The 20,545-nt window shown below is 42.1% G+C and overlaps 1 protein-coding gene across 1 annotated transcript; it reads right to left on the bottom strand.

Moving 5' to 3' along the window:
• Positions 1-1,859: 1,859 nt before the first annotated feature.
• On the bottom strand, positions 1,860-13,139 carry LOC124011576 (nuclear factor erythroid 2-related factor 2-like). Its single transcript, XM_046325244.1, has 5 exons — positions 12,946-13,139; positions 5,150-5,425; positions 4,681-4,773; positions 4,107-4,289; positions 1,860-3,507 (listed from the first exon to the last, which is right to left on the bottom strand). Exons 1-5 carry the CDS (start codon positions 12,985-12,987, stop codon positions 2,257-2,259), a joined length of 1,845 nt encoding a protein of 614 aa, XP_046181200.1. The 5' UTR covers positions 12,988-13,139; the 3' UTR covers positions 1,860-2,256.
• Between the last annotated feature and the right edge of the window lie 7,406 nt (positions 13,140-20,545).

The raw sequence follows: 20,545 nt of genomic DNA, 5'->3' as shown, positions 1-20,545 counted from the left end.
ATTAAGGATGGTGATTTTTCAACCCCTGGTTAGACGATTTATTATAGTTAGAAGAAATTAATACTTATGCATGTCTATTAAATAAATGTGTTTATTGAATAAAGACATCTCTCAATGGAACGACTGATTTATTTGATGTATGAATAGTTGATAGTTGTTTTGTTCGTCTCACACAGCCTCTGAATAGAGGGTGGAGAAGGTTTGGCGTTCAAATGTAATGTTTGTGAAAAGGCCTGGAACTGCAGATACAATGCGCAGTGCTAGCGGACTACTCATTTATTCTTTCGCTGCTCTGTCATTCGCTACAGAAGACAGTGGCCGGATCAAGGAGCCTTTGGTAGCCAGAAAAGTGCAGTGATTGCTGCGCTTTTTCCGAAGTGTGTCCAGCTGACCTTTTGAAGTGTTGCTGAACAATGGAGTACACTGTTGCATAACTGAATAAATTCCGGTGGAACCATGTCCTCAAAGTGTTTTGGCTTACACACAAGAATGTATAGAATTAAAGGATTCAGGTCATAATATTCCATACTGCCCTTTTTTATGCACTTTTTTTAATGCCTATTCTGACCTTGAACTTGGGCATGACGTAACGCACGTCTCAACCAGCTATTCTTCCGGGGTGGAGATATTTAGAAATGGAAGTTGTGGCATAGGTGTGTCTACAGAGCCACTGTATTCTGACCTTGACTTAATTCCGCCACAGTAAAGGTGAATATAAGGTCGAGCAACCTGTCGCTTCCAACTCGAAGAGCATCTACACCATTATCCTTGCTTGGAATTTACAAATGTATAAGCGCTATTGATAAGAGCTAGGTACATGAGTATCCGTTTGCATAAGGGGATTGTAAATATAACACGTGTTTTACGTTATGCTCGCTGAAAACAAATGACAGCAAACTGAAGCATATCAACTTTCCCACAGTGACGTTTATGAAATGGTGTGCCATTATGTAGAATTTACATTGTATGTCCTTTTAACTTCAAGGGATAACATTTAGAGACCCAAGCTGTATGCTTCTGTAGCCGTACGCAAATCATGGTAGAGCTCCAAATCTAGAGTTGATTCATGATTTCTGTTTTAATTATATACCCGGACTTTTCACATTATTTATTGCTTTAAATATTAGCCACTATCGGTAGCCACCATCAGTTATACCCACATACATTTATAACTGTCACTTCAGTGTTCGTTTGCTTACATTTTGCATCATTCCTGCACGTCGTTAGTCCACCTTCCACCTGTCATGTTCCTGTGGTTGTTCCTGAGTATAGTTGCGACAGTGATTCATATTAGAAGTTGTGCAGTAATTTCGGACATGTAGCCGACTTCAATCTTTTAAACCTGCACCCTGGCACAAGGTTCACGATGACTGGATATTGTCATCAGTTTCTTGATTAGTGGGGATTATTAATGTAGATTAGTGTAGCCTACTGTTCAACCCATATTCTACACTTTTCTCACTTTACAATAATTAATGGTTTGAACCATTTAATATGGCAACTTTCAATCACAAATATTTAGTGTGTAAAAGCTCTCCAAACCTGTTTGTATTATTCATAAATACTTTCCTAACTCTAAATAATATACACGGTCAGAGTGTTTTTAAAATCTACCAATTGGCGCTGTAAAGGAGGCGAATGTTTGTATTTACATGGCTTTGTTTCATCGATCTCCAATATTCTGAACCTGTTCTCTCCATATATTCTAGTGAGTCTATTGAGAAAATTCCAATTAAAAGGGATCTCTTTACATAAATGCACTAAAAGTCTGTTAGTCTGAATACCAACTACTGAGAAGTTAGTAGGAAAGGCGTACATTTCTGAATCGGCCTAATTTGAATAGTAAGCAAGAGACCAACTGACTAAATTAACTGTTTATTTCATTAAAAAGCACAATAGTCAGGACATACAAAGGAAATGGAGCTGCAAATCAGCATAAAGTTTATAAAACCGACTTTGAAGTAACAGTGATTGCAACAATATAATTAGCATACTAAAAACATGATATATATATATATACACACACTACACATTTTCATATCTCAAAAGCAAATAATGTATTTACAAACAATATCAGGGGAAAAATAGAGACCAGTACAAAATAACTCAAATATAATTAAAGATTCAAGAAGAGTAGGCAAAAACTATAACAGTTCTGCTGTTTTACTAACGCTTAAAAGCCAAGCAACTACAAAGTTATTCTTTGCATAGTATTATTATTACTAATGCTCTACCATGTAGTAAAACAGAGAAGTGCTAGCTGTCCTTTTTCTTGCTAAGTGTCTTTTTAATGCGGGGGACGAGGAAGACTGTGCCATCGGTGGTCTGCTGGAGGGAGTACTCCAATGGAGAATAGGGCTTCCCCTCCTCGTCCCTCAGCAGACCGAACACCTCCAGGTACAAGGTGTTGAGCTGCTGCTTCATCTTCCGCAGGCTGCTGTCATTCTTGGTCTTCTCTGTCTGCAGTCGCTCCTTCTCCTCCTTCAGCGAGTCCAGGTCATATTCCAGCTCCGTGATGTTCTCCATCTTGCGCTTGCGGCAGTTCTGGGCAGCCACCTTGTTCTTGCCCCGCCGTCGGATGTCTCTGACCAGGGCCAGCTGGGCCTCGTTGAGCTGGTGCTTGGACATCATCTCGTTGAAGTCATCCACGGGCAGGTCGGTGATCATGTCCACGGTGAAGGGGATCTGGAGGGCCTTGGCTCGCTGCTCGTCTCTAGAGAGACGCTTCTCGGAGCGCCTCCTCTTCTTGTCTTTGGCGAAGGGCGATTCACTGTGGCCAGTCTCGTCATCTGGCTCAGTCTTGCCATATTTGGGCTCTTTGTCCCGCTGCTGAGGTAACACAGAAAGAGGTGTCTGCAGGCCATCTGGTTGGAAAGACAGTGAGAACATCTCGGAGTAGTCAGACTGTGCACTCCCAGGGTTACTGTCCATCTCATCCATGTCTGAATCGCTGTAGCCACCAAAGGAGCGGTCCCCATACATGGATTTCTCAGGAGAGCTAGAGTATGAGCTTGCCTCCACAGAAACACCCGAATCAGAATCTGGACATTCTGTCATTATCTCAGGTTTGTTGTCTCTGTCAAATGTATCTCCAGGAGAAAGGTCCTGTAATTCCATTGGTGTAAAAGTAGGCTTGTTTGGTATTTCTGCCAATGAGTTACCTCCATTTCCTTGGCCACGAGGCAAGGTGACACTGGTCACTTTTGTGTTGACAACGTCTGGGTAAAATATGTCACAGAAAGTGTCTGCACTGAAATGAGTGTTGAGATCTGGAGTCTTCAGGGTCATCTGATTGAGATGGTCCAGTGGAGCGATGTTGGGAAAGCTCTCCTCAAAGGTGTTGATGAATTCGGGTGGGCAGACATCTGCAGTGTTTGTCGCCACCTCTTCCAGGTTGGGCAATGGGTAGAAGCTGTAGTTTGGATCCTGCACCTCAGGGGTGGTGTTAGTGGGCAGATATCCTCCATGCAGCTCCCGTGTGTCCTCCATTTGCATATTCAGACATTGCTAGAAAACAAGATTAGGAAGCATCAAAACAGATCCAGTAACCCATGCAGTGTATCAGACATCAAGATGTAACGTTAATGTAATATGCAGTAGAGAACCATCATATGGATGAGCTGTTGTTCAGTTTTTACTAATCATTTATTAAACCTTGGTTTCAAACCTTTTTATTCCCAATAAGTAGCTGAAACTTTGCACAGGTTCAATATTGCAAATAAAGTGGGATTCCTAAATTGACTAACGTTTTTTTGCATGAAATGACGCATTGTATTTTGTACTGTAAGTAAAGTGTTTTCTTTCTGGTTTCAATGCTACTACCACCTTCACTAACTGCTTAGAAGTTATTTTATGTTCTACTTAAGGACACAAGCAGCTTCCCACCATTTGAGGCTTTCCCTCCCACTGCGCAGACTCAACAGTGCTATGTGGGAACCTGATCACAGTGGCATTAGCTGAGTAGTATCTTCTTCCGCTGTGTCCCATTCAAACACACAAAACAAAAGGTGAGTATATGTCCTCTCATGCATACCTGGCTGCTGCCATCCGTGTATTCTTTTGAGTGCTTGTTACACCATAGAGGCGGTAGAATATTCGTATTGTACCTGCAGCTCAGGGAGGGACAAAAGTTCCATCCAGGCCTGCTCCAAATCTGGGGAGGTCCTTTGTGAGGGCAGTGGGGCTGTGAGTAGAGGCAGCTGGGTCAAAGTTGGCGGATCAGATTTCATCATGATGTGACTGCTGTTGGGTGCTAGAGCTACGGCGGCATCCAGACAGGAAGAGGTAGTCTACAACACAAACAAGGGAGGGAAACACTGTAAAAGACAGGTACATACAACATTATATATTGTTAATTAGAAACTGGGTGGTTTGAGCCCTGAATGCTGATTGGCTGACAGCCATGGTATTTCAGACTGTATACCACAGGTATGACAAGAAATATATAATTACTTTGGTAACCAGTTTATAATAGCAATAAGGCACCTCTGAGGTGTGTGGTATATGGCCAATATACCACGGTTAAGATCTGTGTCCAGGCACTCTGTGTTGCGTTGTGGCTAAGAACAGCCCTTAGCCATGGTATATTGGCCATATACCACACCCCTTCTGTCCTTATTGCTTAATTAGAAATCGTTGTAAGCATATTTTTAAGATAATAGTGAAAGCCTGTCTTCTTACCTCAGTTGCCTCTACCAAAGGAAATGTCTCTGCCAGCAGTTGCATACATTCATCAAATGACAAGGCATCCCCATCTACAGTGAAGCTGACATCCTGAAAGCAAAGATTCAAAGCACTTCAGGTTCTCATCTAAATTCCCTCTATTCTAACCCTGCATCCATTTCAACATTGTGTTTGAAAATGGCTGATTTGCTAAAGAATAGGTAAGAATTTGAGCAGAGAGCATAGCGCTACCTTAGACAAAGTTCTTCGCAGAGGGCATAGCGCTACCTTAGACAAAGCTCTCCACAGAGCAGTTTCTAAACAGCCAAATCCACTAATGCAAAACTACAAAGCCACCTGTGTTTCCCTAATTACACTGGATGAGGTTGTTACCTAGCTACAGAGCAGCTGCACCCCCCCCCACCCCAGGGAGGGGAGTGGCCAGCCCCTGACATGACTGACAGCTGTGTGTGTGTGTGTACGGTACCTGTATGACTTGAGAGGGTGCGGCGGAGGTAGCCGTCTGCAGTGGCTGTCCGCTGGTCGCAAGGCGGGGCACAAACTCCCCCGTCTCCTCATCCAGCTGCAGCTGAGCAAGCAGGGCCTTCTCCTGCTCCCTCTGCTGCTGCAGCCTCTTGTCCTCCTCCTGCTCCCTCTGCTGCTGCAGCTCGTGCTCCTTCTGACGCTGGCAGTAGTCAAACACCTCGCGCCCCGCACCCAGATCTATGTCCTGCCTCCACAAGATGTCGATCAGGTCTATGTCCTGCCAACAGACAACAAGTTAGACCGGAACTCACAAAGCACCACACAGACTGTGACCAGATGAAAAAAGGGGATTGGTGAGGAGGAACAAGGAAACGTTTCCCTGCTGTGAAGGAGTACAGCTACTGTCTCTCTCTCTCTCCAGTGCCACGCCCCGTCCCTCCGGGTGTCTGACGACAGCAGTACTAGCAAGAAGCAGTATGAATAATAGATGCACTTCTCCATTTCCCCAACGGCTCCCGAGTGGCGCAGCGGTCTAAGGCACCGCATCTCAGTGTTAGAGGCGTCACTACAGACCTTGGTTTGATTCCAAGCTGTATCACAACCGGCCGTGATTGGGAGTCCCATAGGCCGGCGCACAATTGGCCCAGCGTCGTCAGGTTAGGGTTTGGCCATCATTGTAAATAAGACTTTGTTCTTAACTGACTTGGCTAGTTAAATAAAGATGAAATATATATATATTTTTATTCACCCACAGAGGAGATGTGCCTCTCTTGATTAGTTTCAACCAAATAAATCAAAGGACAGCAGGTCAAATGTAATATCACTAGCTCAAAAAATGAATGAAATCATTGATCACTGAGGAGAAAAGTTCATTGATACGGCTTCAAATTAAAACTGAGTTTTAGGGAGTAAAAATGTGAGTTTTACAGAGTGGCTGTGTTGCCAAAAACATTGAATGACTTTTCCAGATAGTCTAGAAAACCAAACCTTCTGCACATGTGCATAATTATTTAAATTTACAAATGTTTCCTACTTTTTATTTGATAAACCACACTGCACCATAGAACTGTATTTTGAGAACCATATCAGCTTGAGATCTAGCAAGGAAGGTTTGGTACAAATATGTTCAGACAAAGTTCTTACTATGTCCTCTGGTGTATACAGTAGCAACACCACTAGGACCTGCTGGTATGCCTCGCTGTAACGGCATTCTTCCTCCTCTTCTGAGGAGGAGTAGCGAGAAGGATCGGAGGACCAAAGCGCAGCAAGTTTTTAATTAAAACTCAGAACACTAAACAATAAATGACAATGTGAATTTACAAAACCGAAACAGTACCGTGTGGCCCAAACACACACACAGAAACAAACACCCCCCCACTCAAAAGTGAAACCCAGGCTACCTAAGTATGATTGGGTGGCAGGGTAGCCTAGTGGTTAGAGCGTTGGACTAGTAACCGAAAGGTTGCAAGTTCGAATCCCCGAGCTGACAAGGTACAAATCTGTCGTTCTGCCCCTGAACAGGCAGTTAACCCACTGTTCCTAGGCCGTCATTGAAAATAAGAATTTGTTCTTAACTGACTTGCCTAGTAAAATAAAGGTTAAAAAATATTTAAAAAATGATTCTCAATCAGGGACAATGATTGACAGCTGCCTCTGATTGAGAACCATACTAGGCCGAACTCAAAACCCCAACATAGAAAAACACACAGACTGCCCACCCAACTCACGCCCTGACCATACTAAAACAAAGACAAAACAAAGGTCAGAACGTGACACTTGCAGGGTCTGAAGGTTATTATCTGCCTGCCTGTTCAGTCAGGAATGTCCAGAGAAAAACTACGCTGGTCTCCCCTGGGGCCGTCTTAACATCAATTACACAGACCTTATATTCACAAGGAAACATTTCACAAAGGACTTGTGAGATTGCATTAACCCAACATATTAGGTCACAAGGAAAGCTCTGAAGATGTGCCTATTTGTTGCCTAAAAGAAGGTCAATGATACTTTCAGAGAGACTGGGTCACAAACAGAACAGAGAGAGAGAGGATGTAAAGAGAGACAGATCAGAGGACTAACAAAGTGGAAGGGAGTGTAAAGAGGATGTGGTGTGGGAAAGATTTCGGGGTTTGGCGTAGATTTCGACATTGTAAATGGAATGAGCAGAAGTAATTGAGTTGTAACTTTGTGGACCAAATCAAGTGTTAAACATGGCCACAAAAAAATCCCCCAAAAAAACAATGTTTAATTATATAATTCACATGACCTATTATCTTTAAGTTCAGAAATAGTTATAACAAACATTCTGTAACGGTTTTCTTCTGGTGAAAGAGAGGCGGACCAAAATGCAGCGCGGTTAGTTTTGTACATCTTTAATAAAGATGAAAATAAAACAATCTACAAAACAAGAAACGTGACAAAACCGAAACAGTCCTATCTGGTGCCACAAAGACAGGAACAATCACCCACAAGAGACCTAAAGAATATGGCTGCCTAAATATGGTTCCCAATCAGAGACAACGATAAACACCTGCCTCAGATTGAGAACCACTCTAGGCAACCATAGACTTACCTAGAGTACTACTCTAACCACAATCCCATAACTACAAACAACCCCAGACAAAACAAACCACATAAATCCCCATGTCACACCCTGGCCTAACCAAAATAATAATGAAAACACAGAATACTCAGGCCAGGGAGTGACACATTCTCTCTCTCTCTCTCTCTCTCTCTGCAGTGCAGCTGAGAAGTCTTTAACCCTAATTGCCTCATGGATGTCCCGTCAAATCCAGCATTAATCAATGACCACGAAAGCCTTTAAAGTCACAAGGTCTGGGTAGCGAGTACACAAAACCATATGTGATACATTATGGCCCTGGAGAGGATGAAGAATGGCCCACACAACCACCCACAAATATCACTTACAGTCTAGAAGAGTCCAGAAGAGTAAAGAAATCTTGAACAATAGGCATAAAAAGCCTTATTATTTTCGAATCTAATCTAATTGGTCGCGAACACCGATTATTAGCTCCAACAGTGCAGTAGAGTGTCTAGCAAATACGGTACAGATAATCTATAAATCTAAACAAGAAATCAAGAAATGTCAGAACGAGTCCAATTAACCATCCAATATAGATATATTAGAGTGAGCAGTGTCAGAATGCAGAATATAAATATGCAGTGTTTTTAAACAGTATATACATTCGGAAAATAAAAAGGTATGTACAATAGTAGGTATATTAGAATGGGCTATGCCTAATTTAAAAATAAAAAAATGTTTTTTAAATATTATGTTGTGAATACAGTATATACATACACAGTGAGTACACAATAGTATATGAGAGGAGGTCTGGACTACAAATAAGGAACTGGGGCTTGTAAAAAAATATATGCTTTCATTTCCTGGTCGATTCTGCAAATTTAAGTGTAAATAAAAACATAATTTCTCAAAAATAATCTCTTTGTTTAAAAACAGACAGACTTTGAGTAGCTGCATTTGGACTTCCCTCTCAGAATGTGCAGCAACTCAAACAACAGAATAAAAAACAATTGTGTTAGATGAAGAAACAGCACTTTTAAAAACAAGCCAACCAAAGGAATTCTAAGCGCCAGTAACACAACAGAGCTGTGAGATAGAGTAAGGTTTCCTGAACACACATTTTAAGCCTTGACCTAAAAAGCATTTTCGTGTTTGCTTTTAAATCCAGGTCTAGGCTTAATCTGTGTCCAGGAAACTGCCCCAAAAGTTGTTGTTTCATGATACCTTGTTGCATACCGCCCCTTAAATGGGAGTCTGATGACTATATTTTTTTCTCACAATAGAAACGCATCTGGTTAAAACAACTAAGTAGACTCACCTCCTAAACATGACAAAACTCAGGTTTAGTCTTAATCTAGGGGGAAACCTGTTATTCAATTGATAAAACCAAGGTAGCAAGATGGCACAGTATTATTATCCCTCAACCAATTGTGCTATTGTGTTTTTTTTCGTGTTATTATTATTTATTTTATTTATTTCACTTTTATTTAACCAGGTAGGCCAGTTGAGAACAAGTTCTCATTTACAACTGTGACCTGGTCAAGATAAAGCAAAGCAGTACGACAATAAACAACAGTTACACATAAACAAACGTACAGTCAATAACACAATAGAAAAAATATATGTACAGTGTGTGCAAATGTAGAAGAGTAGGGAGGTAAGGCAATAAATAGGCCATGAAGGCGAAATAATTACAATTTAGCATTAACACTGGAGTGATTAATGTGCAGATGATGATGTGCAAGTAGAGATACTGGGGTGCAAGAGGGTAAGTAATAATATGGGGATGAGGTAGTTGGGTGTGCTATTTACAGATTGGCTGTGTACAGGTACAATGATCAGAAAGCTGCTCTGACAGCTGATGCTTAAAGTTAAAGAGGGAGATATAAGACTCCAGCTTCAGTGATTTTTGCAATTCGTTCCAGTCATTGGCAGCAGAGAACTGGAAGGAAAGTCGGCCGAACGAAGTGTTGCCTTTGGGGATGACCATTGAAATATACCTGCTGGAGCGCGTGCTACAGGTGGGTGTTGCTATTGTGACCAGTGAGCTGAGATAAGGCAGGCCTGAGAGTATCTCAAGATAAGCTGTAGACCACACCATTTGCCAAGAGTTTTCATCAATATTCTTTGTAGCTGTCTATTTACCACCACAAACCGATGCTGGCACTAAGACCACACTCAATGAGCTGTATACGGCAATAAGCAAACAGGAAGAAGCTCATTCAGAGGCGGCGCTCCTAGTGGCCGGAGAATTTAATGCAGGGAAACTTAAATCTGTTTGACCTCATTTCTACCAGCAAGTTAAATGTGCAACCAGAGGGGAAAAAAACTCTAGACCACTTTTACTCCACACACAGAGACTTGTACAAAGCTCTCCCTCGCCCTCCATTTAGCAAATCTGACCATAATTGTATCCTTCTGATTCCTGCTTACAAGCAAAAATTAAAGCAGGAAGCACCAGTGACTCGGTCAATAAAAAAGTGGTCCGATTAAGCAGATGCTAATCTACAGGTCTTCTTCAAATGGCATTGAGGAGTACGCCACATCAGTCACTGGCTTCATCAATAAGTGCATAAATGATGTTGTCCCCACACTGAAAGAAGCGAGACTAACTCGGAAGCATATAATAAATCCTGCTATGCCCTCTGACGAACCATCAAACAGGCAAAGCGTCAATACAGGACTAAGATCGAATCGTACTACACCAACTCTGACACTCGTCGGACGTGGCAGGGCTTGAAAACTATTACAGACTACAAAGGGAAGCACAGCTGCGAGCTGCCCAGTAACACGAGCCTACCAGATTAACTAAATTACTACTATGCTCGCTTCGAGGCAAGTAACACTGAAGCATGCATGAGAGCATCAGCTGTTCCGGGCAACTGTGTGATAACGCTCTCTCCGTAGCCGATGTGAGTAAGACCTTCACAAGGCCGCAGGGTCAGATGGATTACCAGGACTTGTACTCCGAGCATGCGCTGACCAACTAGCAAATGTCTTCACTGACATTTTCAACCTGTCCCTGACTGAGTCTGTAATACCAACATGTTTCAAGCAGACCACCATAGTCCCTGTGCTCAAGAACACTAAGGTAACCTGCCTAAATGACTACCGACCCATAACACTCATGTCTTTAGCCCCCAGGTTGTAAGGGTAGGCACATCTGCCACGCTGATCCTCAACACGGGGGCCCCTCATGGGTGCGTACTCACTCCCCTCCTGTACTCCCTGTTCACTCATGACTGCATGGTTAGGCACGACTCCAACACCATCATTAAGTTTGCAGATGACTCAACAGTGGTAGGCCTGATCACCGACAACGATGAGATAGCCTATAGGGAGGAGGTCAGAGACCTGGCCGTGTGGTGCCAGGATAACAACCTATCCCTCAATGTGGTCAAGACAAAGGAGATGATAGTGGACTACTGGAAAGGGAGAACCGAGCACGCCCCCATTCTCATCGACGGGGCTGTAGTTGAGCAGGTTGAGAGTTTCCAAGTTCCTTGTAGTCCACATCACCAACAAACTATCATGGTCCAAACACACTAAGACAGTCGTGAAGAGGGCACGACAAAGCCTATTCCCCCTCAGGAGACTGAAAAGACTTGGCATGGGTCCTCAGATCCAAAAAATGTTCTACAGCATGGGTCCTCTTTTACACTGCTGCTACTCTCTGTTTATTATCTATGCATAATCACTTTAACTCTACCTACATGCACATATTACCTCAATTACCACGACTAACCGGTGCCCCTCACACATTGACTCTGTACCGGTACTCCCTGTATATAGCCTTGCTATTGTTATTTTACTGCTGCTCTTTAATTATTTGTTACTTTTATTTTATAAATTATCTATTTTTTACTTAACACTTAATTTTTTGCTTAAAACTGCATTGTTGGTTAAGGGTTTGTAAGTAAGCATTTCACTGTAAGGTCTACTTCTGTTGCATTCGGCGCATGTCACAAATAAAATGTGATTTGATCAAATTTTATTTGAAGGTCAGCTACATAACTACAACCAGTTTTGGGTTATTATAACAAGCCTAAGGCTTAAGCCAACATATATTTCTCAATTTGACAGAATCAATTGAACTCTACAGAGGACCTGTGTAGCCTACATCATGGAAAAGAAAATAAACTAAATTTCAGGCTGGGCAGCCTGAGATTGTGCAATCAGTTAGTTGTATGGAGACGAAGTAGGCCCAAATATGGTGGATGAATAAAGATGTCTTACTGAGGCTGTTTACCATTGAAAAAATGGTCAAATTACCTATCTTTGTAAGTGGGCGTTCCCACTCTCACGTGAGCATGATGATCTCCATAATCTCTTACATCAAATCAAATCTCTTACATGGCTCACGCGAGAGAGGGAACGCCCACTTACAACAGATAATATACATATATATTTCAATGGGGAAACTGTCCAACAAACAGCTGGCTCTGAGGTACTTACTCGCCCCAACCAGATCAAATGTGACCATGAGATGTCTCGCTTTCTCTACCGTCTATGCTCGGTTTATTTAACTCCGGTTTCGTTAGGTTACTGGTAGGCCAATAGATGCCATCTTTTACGGGAAAAACGCTATGGGGCTCTAGTGGCGCATGGGGGGATTCCGACGGCCAAAAAACAAGCGCACTGAAATGAAAAGTAAAAAGACTGTCTGGGGATAAGTGTCGTCATCGTCACCTTGACATATGTTTTACTTGACAGTAATTGCATCATTACACATGGACATCGAAATTAAACGGATGTTTTACCGGTCTTTTTTCGCCCACACGGAATTGAGTTGGATGAACCGGCCAGACTTCCATCCATGACTTTGCAGAATTTTCTATGAACGCGTATGTCGACTACCAGCGCAGAGACATAAATTGTAGAGCTACATGCAGTAGTAGCCTAATGTATTTACAAATGTCAAAACTACAACACGAGAAGTTCACAAATATGATTATGATAACCTATAGGAAAACATATTTACGATGCAGTCGTTTCATTTCGTTAACTTACGAAACAATATATTTTGAAATAATACATGGAGTAGTATGGGAAACGCACATCGAGTTGAACATGACAGTTTATTAATCAGGTAACATATGAACAGTTTTAATTAGGCCTAATTTTATTTAAATAGTTTGAAATATCCAATCAAATATAGTTTTTCAACAATGAGGATATTGTCTAGCATTGCGTTAATATGCTATAGGTCAACCTTGAGCTATAGTTTCACATAATAGCATATTAAAAAGATGATTTACCTGTTGACTAGGATGAATTTTAGGCATCTCAATTTCCATCATAATAGAGAGTTGTCCCTTCGTAAAGCAAAGTCCAATATATTAAAACAAACAATTTATAATCCTTTAGACCAACAGCAATATAAAATGGTGGACTATCAGAAAACAAGGAGTCCGGCGCAGCGACGTTTTGGCTATGAAGGAAATGTTGCTTCTAATCGTATGAAAATGTACGGAAAAATCCAAGCAGTCTGATGGCCCTGCCCACAAGTTGCAGCAACCAGTCAATGGCTCTGGGAGAGCTACGCTGGGATCGTCCCCCTCAATATCCTATTGGGCCATAAGACCAGTGTGTGTCTGTGCACTGGACAGCCAATGCAACATTTGCTACAGGTTTATAAAAGAGGAATTTGTTATGCAACCTTAAAAAAATACAAGTTTATTCCAGTAACATTTACATAATCTCTGCCCTCATGGATTCATGTTTCTAGATAGAATAGGCCTTTTAGCCCAATTAGCCAATTAGAATTGCATCTTGGTTGACTTTTTAACTAACATAACAATTAGTTATTATAATGTTATTACAACAACTATTACAACAAATTGTCGGTAGGCCCAATGTTTAACAATTTAAGTCACATGTATCATCCTGACAGACAAAACTACCCCAGTCATCTCATGCAGAATGCTGTGAAGACGAAGTGTATTTATGTACAGTAGGTTTACAATGTCTTCAGAAAGTATTCAATCACAATCCTTGAATTTTTCCACATTCTGTTGTTGTTACAGCCTGAAAATAATGAATGTAAATTGAGATTGTGTCACTGGCCTACACACAATACTTGTTAATTGTTTACTCCATGTGTAACTGTGTGTTGTCTGTCCACACTGCTATGCTTTATCTTGGCCAGGTCGCAGTTGTAAATGAGATCTTGTTCTCAACTAGCCGACCTGGTTAAATAAAGGTGAAATAAATAAATAAAAATATTACATTTTTTAAACAAATTAATACAAAAAGCTTAAATGGATTAGGTCAATAAGTATTCAATCCTTGTCTTATGGCAAGCCTAAATAAGTTCAGGAGTGAAAATGTGCTTGACAAGTCACAAGTTCCTCGGCATACACGTCCCTGACAAACTGAAATGGTCCACCCACACAGACAGTGTGGTGAAGAAGGCGCAACAGCACCTCTTCAACCTCAGGAGGCTGAAAAAATGTGGCTTGTCACCTAAAACCCACAAACTTTTACAGATGCACAATTGAGAGCAGCCTGTTGGGCTGTATCACCACCTGGTACTGCAATTGCACCCCCCTCAACCGCAAGGCTCTCCAGAGTGTGGTGCGGTCTGCCCAACGCATCACCGGGGGCAAACTACCTGCCCTCCAAGACACCTACAGCACCCGATGTCACAGGAAGGCCAAAAAGATCATCAAGGACAACAACCACTTGAGCCACTGCCTGTTCACCCCACTATCATCCAGAAGGCAAGGTCAGTACAGGTGCATCAAAGCTGGGACCGAGAGATAGTAGCTGTTTTTCAATCTCAAGGCCATCCAACTGTTAAATAGCCAACACTAGCACATTAGAGAGCGCTGCCCTATATACACTACTGGTCAAATGTTTTAGAACACCTACTCATTCAACGGTTTTTCTATAATTTTACTATTTTCTACATTGTAGAATAATAGTGAAGACATCAAAACTATGAAATAACACATGGAATCATGTAGTAACCAACAAAGTGTTAAATCAAAATATATTTTAAATTAGATTCTTCAAGTAGCCACCCTTTGCCTTGATGACAGCTTTGCACACTCTGGGCATTCTCTCAACCAGCTTCACCAGAAATGTTTTTCCAACAGTCTTGAAGGAGTTCCCACATATGCTGAGCACTTGTTGGCTGCTTTTCCTTCACTCTGCAGTCCAACTCATCCCAAACTATCTCAATTTGGTTGAGGTCTGGGGATTGTGGAGGCCAGGTCATCTGATGCAGCACCCAATCACTCTCCTTCTTGGTAAAATAGCCATTCAACTGCCTGGAGGTGTGTTGGGTCATTGTCTTGTAGAAAAACAAATGATAGACCCACTAAACCCAAACCAGATGGGATGAAGTATTGCTGCAGAATGCTGTTGTAGCCATTCTGGTTAAGTGTGCCTTGAATTCTAAATAAATCACTGACAGTGTCACCAGCAAAGCACCCCCACACCATCACACCTCCTCCATGCTTTACGGTGGGAAATACACGTCTTATAAAGACTCAGTGGTTGGAACGAAAAATCTAAAATTTCCAAGCTTTACAGCGGGAACCATACATGCAGAGATCATCCGTTCACCAACACTGCGTCTCCCAAAGACACGGCAGTTGGAACCAAACATCTCCAATTTGGACTCCAGACCAAAGGACAAATTCCCACCGGTCTAATGTTCATTGCTCGTGTTTCTTGGCCCAAGCGAGTCTCTTCTTATTATTGGTGTTCTTTAGTAGTAGTTTCTTTGCAGCAATTCGACCATGAAGGCCTGATTCACACAGTCTCCTCTGAACAGTTGATGTTGAGATGTGTCTGTTACTTGAACTATGTGAAGCATTTATTTGGGCTGCAATCTCTGAGGCTGGTAATTCTAATGAACTTGTCCTCTACAACAGAGGTAACTCTGGGTCTTCCATTCCTGTGGCGGTCCTCATGAGAGCCAGTTTCATCATAGCGTTTGATGGTTTTTGCGACTGCACGTGAAGAAACTTTCAAAGTTCTTGACATTTTCCGCAATGACTGAACTCCATGTCTTAAATAATGATGGACTGTCGTTTCTCTTTGCTTATTTGAGCTGATCTTGCCATAATATGGTCTTGGTCTTTTACCAAATTGGGCTATCTTCTGTATACCTCCCCTACCTTGTCACAACACAACTGATTGGCTCAAACGCATTAAGGAAAGAAAGGCACACCTGTTAATTGAAACGTATTCCAGGTAACTACCTCATCAAATCAAATGTATTTATAAAGCCGTTGTTACACCAGCTGATATCTCAAAGTGCTGTACAGAAACCCAGCCTAAAACCCCAAACAGGAAGCAATGCAGGTGTAGAAGCACAGTGGCTAGGAAAAACTCCCTAGAAAGACCAGAACCTAGGAAGGAACCTAGAGAGGAACCAGGCTTATGAGGGTTGCCCAGTCCTCTTCTGGCTGTGCCGGGTGGAGATTATAACAGAACATGGCCAAGATGTTCAAATGCTAATAGATGACCAGCAGGGTCAAATAATAATAATCACAGTGGTTGTCGAGGGTGCAACAGGTCAGCACCTCAGGAGTAAATGTCAGTTGGCTTTTCATAGCCGATCATTCAGAGTATCTCTACCGCACCTTGAAAACAGCAGGTCTGGGACACATAGCACATCCGGTGAAAAGATCAGGGTTCCATAGCCGCAGGCAGAACAGTTGAAACTGGAGCAGCAGCACGGCCAGGTGGACTGGGGAAAGCAAAGAGTCATCATGCCAGGTAGTCCTGAGGCATGGTCCTAGGGCTCAGGTCCTCCGAGAGAAAGAGAGAATTAGAGACAGCATACTTAAATTCACACAGGACACCAGATAAGACAGGAGAAATACTCCAGATATAACAACCTGACCCTAGCCCCCTGACACATAAACTGCTGCAGCATATATACTGGAGGCTGAGACAGGAGGGGTCAGGAGACACTGTGGCACAATCCGATGATACCCCCGGACAGGGCCAAACAGGCAGGATATAACCCCAGCCACTTTGCCAAAGCACAGCCCCCACACCACTAGAGGGATATCTTCAACCACCAACGTACCATCCTGAGACAAGGCCAAGTATAGCCCACAAAGATCTCCGCCACAGCAGGTGGGCGCCAACCCAGACAGGAAGACCACGTCAGTGACTCAACCCACTCAAGTGACGCACCCCTCCTAGGGAAAGCATGGAAGAGCACCAGTAAGCCAGTGACTCAGAGAATCCCATTGGAAAGAGGGGAACTGGCCAGGCAGAGACAGCAAGGGCAGTTCGTTGCTCCAGAGCCTTCCCGTTCACCTTCACACTCCTGGGCCAGACTACTCTCAATCATATGACCCACTGAAGAGATGAGTCTTCAGTAAAGACTTAAAGGTTGAGACCGAGTCTGCGTCTCTCACATGGGTTGGCAGACCATTCCATAAACATGGAGCTCTATAGGAGAAAGCCCTGCCTTCAGCTGTTTGCTTAGACATTCTAGGGACAATTAGGAGGCCTGCGTCTTGTGACCGTAGCGTACGTGTAGGTATGTACTGCAGGACTAAATCGGAAAGATAGGTAGGAGCAAGCCCATGTAATGCTTTGTAGGTTAGCAGTAAAACCTTGAAATCAGCCCTTGCCTTAACAGGAAGCCAGTGTCGGGAGGCTAGCACTGGAGTAATATGATCACATTTTTTGGTTCTAGTCAGGATTCTAGCTTTATGTCCTGAATAACCTGTACCCCCGCACATTGTCTCAGTACCGGTACCCCCTGTATATAGCCTCAATATTGTTATTTTATTGTGTTTTTTAAATATTTATTTTACTTTAGTTGATTTGGTAAACGTTTTCTTAACTCTTTCTAGAACTGCACTGTTGGTTAAGGGCTTGTAAGTAAGCACTTCACCGTAAAGTCTACACTTGTTGTATTCGGCGCATGTGACTAATAAAGTTTGATTTGGTTTGGTTTTATTTAAACAAAGCGTTATGTTTGGGGCAAATCCAACACAACACATTACTGAGTACCACTCTTCATATTTTTAAGCATGGTGGTGGCTGCAGTTTATGTGTATGCTTGTCATCGTCAAGGACTAGGGAGTTTTTCAGGATAAAAATAAACTGAATAGAGCTAAGCACACGCAAAATCCTAGAGGAAACCTGGTTCAGTCTGCTTTCCGACAGACACTGGGAGAAAAATTAACCTTTCAGCAGGACAATAACCTAAAACACAAGGCCAAATCTACCCTGGAGTTGCATAACAAAAGGACATTAAATGTTCCTGGGTGGCCTAGTTACAGTTTCGACTTAAATCCGCTTAAAGATCTATGGCAAGACTGGAAAATGGCTGTCTAGCGATGCTCAACAACCAATTTGACAAGAGGTTGAACAATTTAAAAATAATAATGTGTAAATATTGTACAATCAAGGTGTGCAAAGCTCTTAGAGACTTACCCAGAAAGGCTCACAGCTGTAATCACTTTGAGACTTACCCAAAAAGGCTCACAGCTGTAATCACTCTTAGAGCCTTACCCAGAAAGGCTCACAGCTGTAATCACTCTTAGAGCCTTACCCAGAAAGGCTCACAGCTGTAATCACTTTGAGCCTTACCCAGAAAGGCTCACAGCTGTAATCACTTTGAGACTTACCCAGAAAGGCTCACAGCTGTAATCACTTTGAGACTTACCCAGAAAGGCTCACAGCTGTAATCACTTTGAGACTTACCCAGAAAGGCTCACAGCTGTAATCACTTTGAGACTTACCCAGAAAGGCTCACAGCTGTAATCACTTTGAGACTTACCCAGAAAGGCTCACAGCTGTAATCACTGCCATATGTGATTCTAACATGTATTGACTCAGGGGTGTGAATACTTATGTAAATGAAATGTCTATATTTAAATTTTCAAAACATTTTCAAAAATGTCCAAAAACATGTTTCACTTTATCATTATGGCTTATTGTGTGTAGATTGGTGAGATAAAAAAATAACATGTAATCCATTTTGAATGCAGGCTGTAACACAACAAAATGTGTAATAAGTCAAGGGATATGAATACTTTCTGAAGGCACAATATATGCTACAATGGGAATGCAATGAAGATAATAATAATTTAAATTTAAGCTATAAAGGCACACTCGTGCAGAATATTGATCACTGTGATTATTTTCAATAGTACTCTAGTTGTTTCCAGCAGGCCTCACAGCTTACTGGTAGAGAGATGGGGTGGCAACTCATGAAACTTGGTATAGCGACCTCTTCTGGTTAGATGATGCCAAAGTATTTAATTTACCTGTACAGTTACGCAATAAGGTCCGAGGAGGTGTGTTATATGGCCAATATACCACAGCTAAGGGTTGTTCTTACACACGACGCAATGCGGAGCCATTAGCCGTGGTATATTGGCCATGTATCACAAACCCGAGGTGCCTTATTGCTATTATAAACTGGTTACCAACGTAATTAGAGCAGTAAAAAAAAAACTTTTTGTCAAACCCGGGGTATACGGTCTGATATACCACGACTGTCAGCCAATCAACATTCAGGGCTCGAACTACCCAGTTTATAATAGCTTGTATAGCACAGCAGTCGCAGGCCCTTGCACCATGTGCAGAGCCACGCCATTTAGACAGACGTTATGGTGCACAGAGTCTGTGTAACTTTACCAGAGCCCCAGAAAAGCCCCAGACTGAGTCCAGACCAGGTGGTAGCCTACACACTGTTGCCTTTCATAAGAGGATAAGATAAGGACATTTGCAACACAATACAGGAATTTCACATTCCCCAGTATAGCCTAGTTGTGTGCACAAGTACATAAACATACATATATATATATATATATATATATATATATATATACAGTTGATGTCAGAAGTTTACACACAATTAGGTTGGAGTCATTAAAACTAATTTTTCAACCACTCCACAAATTTCTTGTTAACAAACTATAGTTTTGGCAAGTTGTTTAGGACATCTACGTTGTGCATGACACAAGTAATTTTTCCAACAATTGTTTACAGACAGATTATTTCACTTATAATTCACTGTATCACAATTCCAGTGGGTCAGAAGTTTACATATACTAAGTTGACTGTGCCTTTAAACAGCTTGGAGAATTCCAGAAAATTATGTCATGGCTTTAGAAGCTTCTGATAGGCTAATTGACATCCTTTGAGTCAATTGAAGGTGTACCTGTGGATGTATTTCAAGGCCTACCTTCAAACTCTTTGCTTTACATCATGGGAAAATCAAAAGAAATCAGCCAAGACCTCAAATTAATTTTTGTAGACCTCCACAAGTCTGGTTCATCCTTGGGAGCAATTTCCAAACGCCTGAAGGTACCACGTTCATCTGTACAAACAATAGTACGCATGTATAAACACCATGGGACCACGCAGTTATCATACCGCTCAGGAAGGAGACGTGTTCTGTCTACTAGAGATGAACGTACTTTGGTGCGAAAAGTGCAAATCAATCCCAGAACAACAGCAAAGAACCTTGAAGATGCTGGAGGAAACAGGTACAAAGGATCTATATCCATAGTAAAATGAGTTCTATATCGACATAACCTGAAAGGCCGCTCAGCAAGGAAGAAGCCACTGCTCCAAAACCACCATTAAAAAGCCAGGCTATGGTTTGCTATTGCACATGGGGACAAAGATTGTACTATTTGGAGAAATGTCCTCTGGTCTGCTGAAACAAAATTAGAATAGTTTGGCCATAATAACCATCGTTATGTTTGGAGGAAAACGGGGGAGACTTGCAAGCCGAAGAACACCATCCCAACCGTGAAGCACGGGGGTGGCAGCATCATGTTGTGGGGATGCTTTACTGCAGGATGGACTTGTGGACTTCATAGAATAGATGGCATCATGAGGCAGGACAATTATGTGGATATA

Source organism: Oncorhynchus gorbuscha, linkage group LG01, assembly GCF_021184085.1.
Source record: "Oncorhynchus gorbuscha isolate QuinsamMale2020 ecotype Even-year linkage group LG01, OgorEven_v1.0, whole genome shotgun sequence".
NCBI lineage: Eukaryota > Metazoa > Chordata > Actinopteri > Salmoniformes > Salmonidae > Oncorhynchus > Oncorhynchus gorbuscha.
Note: the sequence above shows the minus strand (reverse complement) of the source record. Positions and strands in the feature narration are given on the sequence as shown.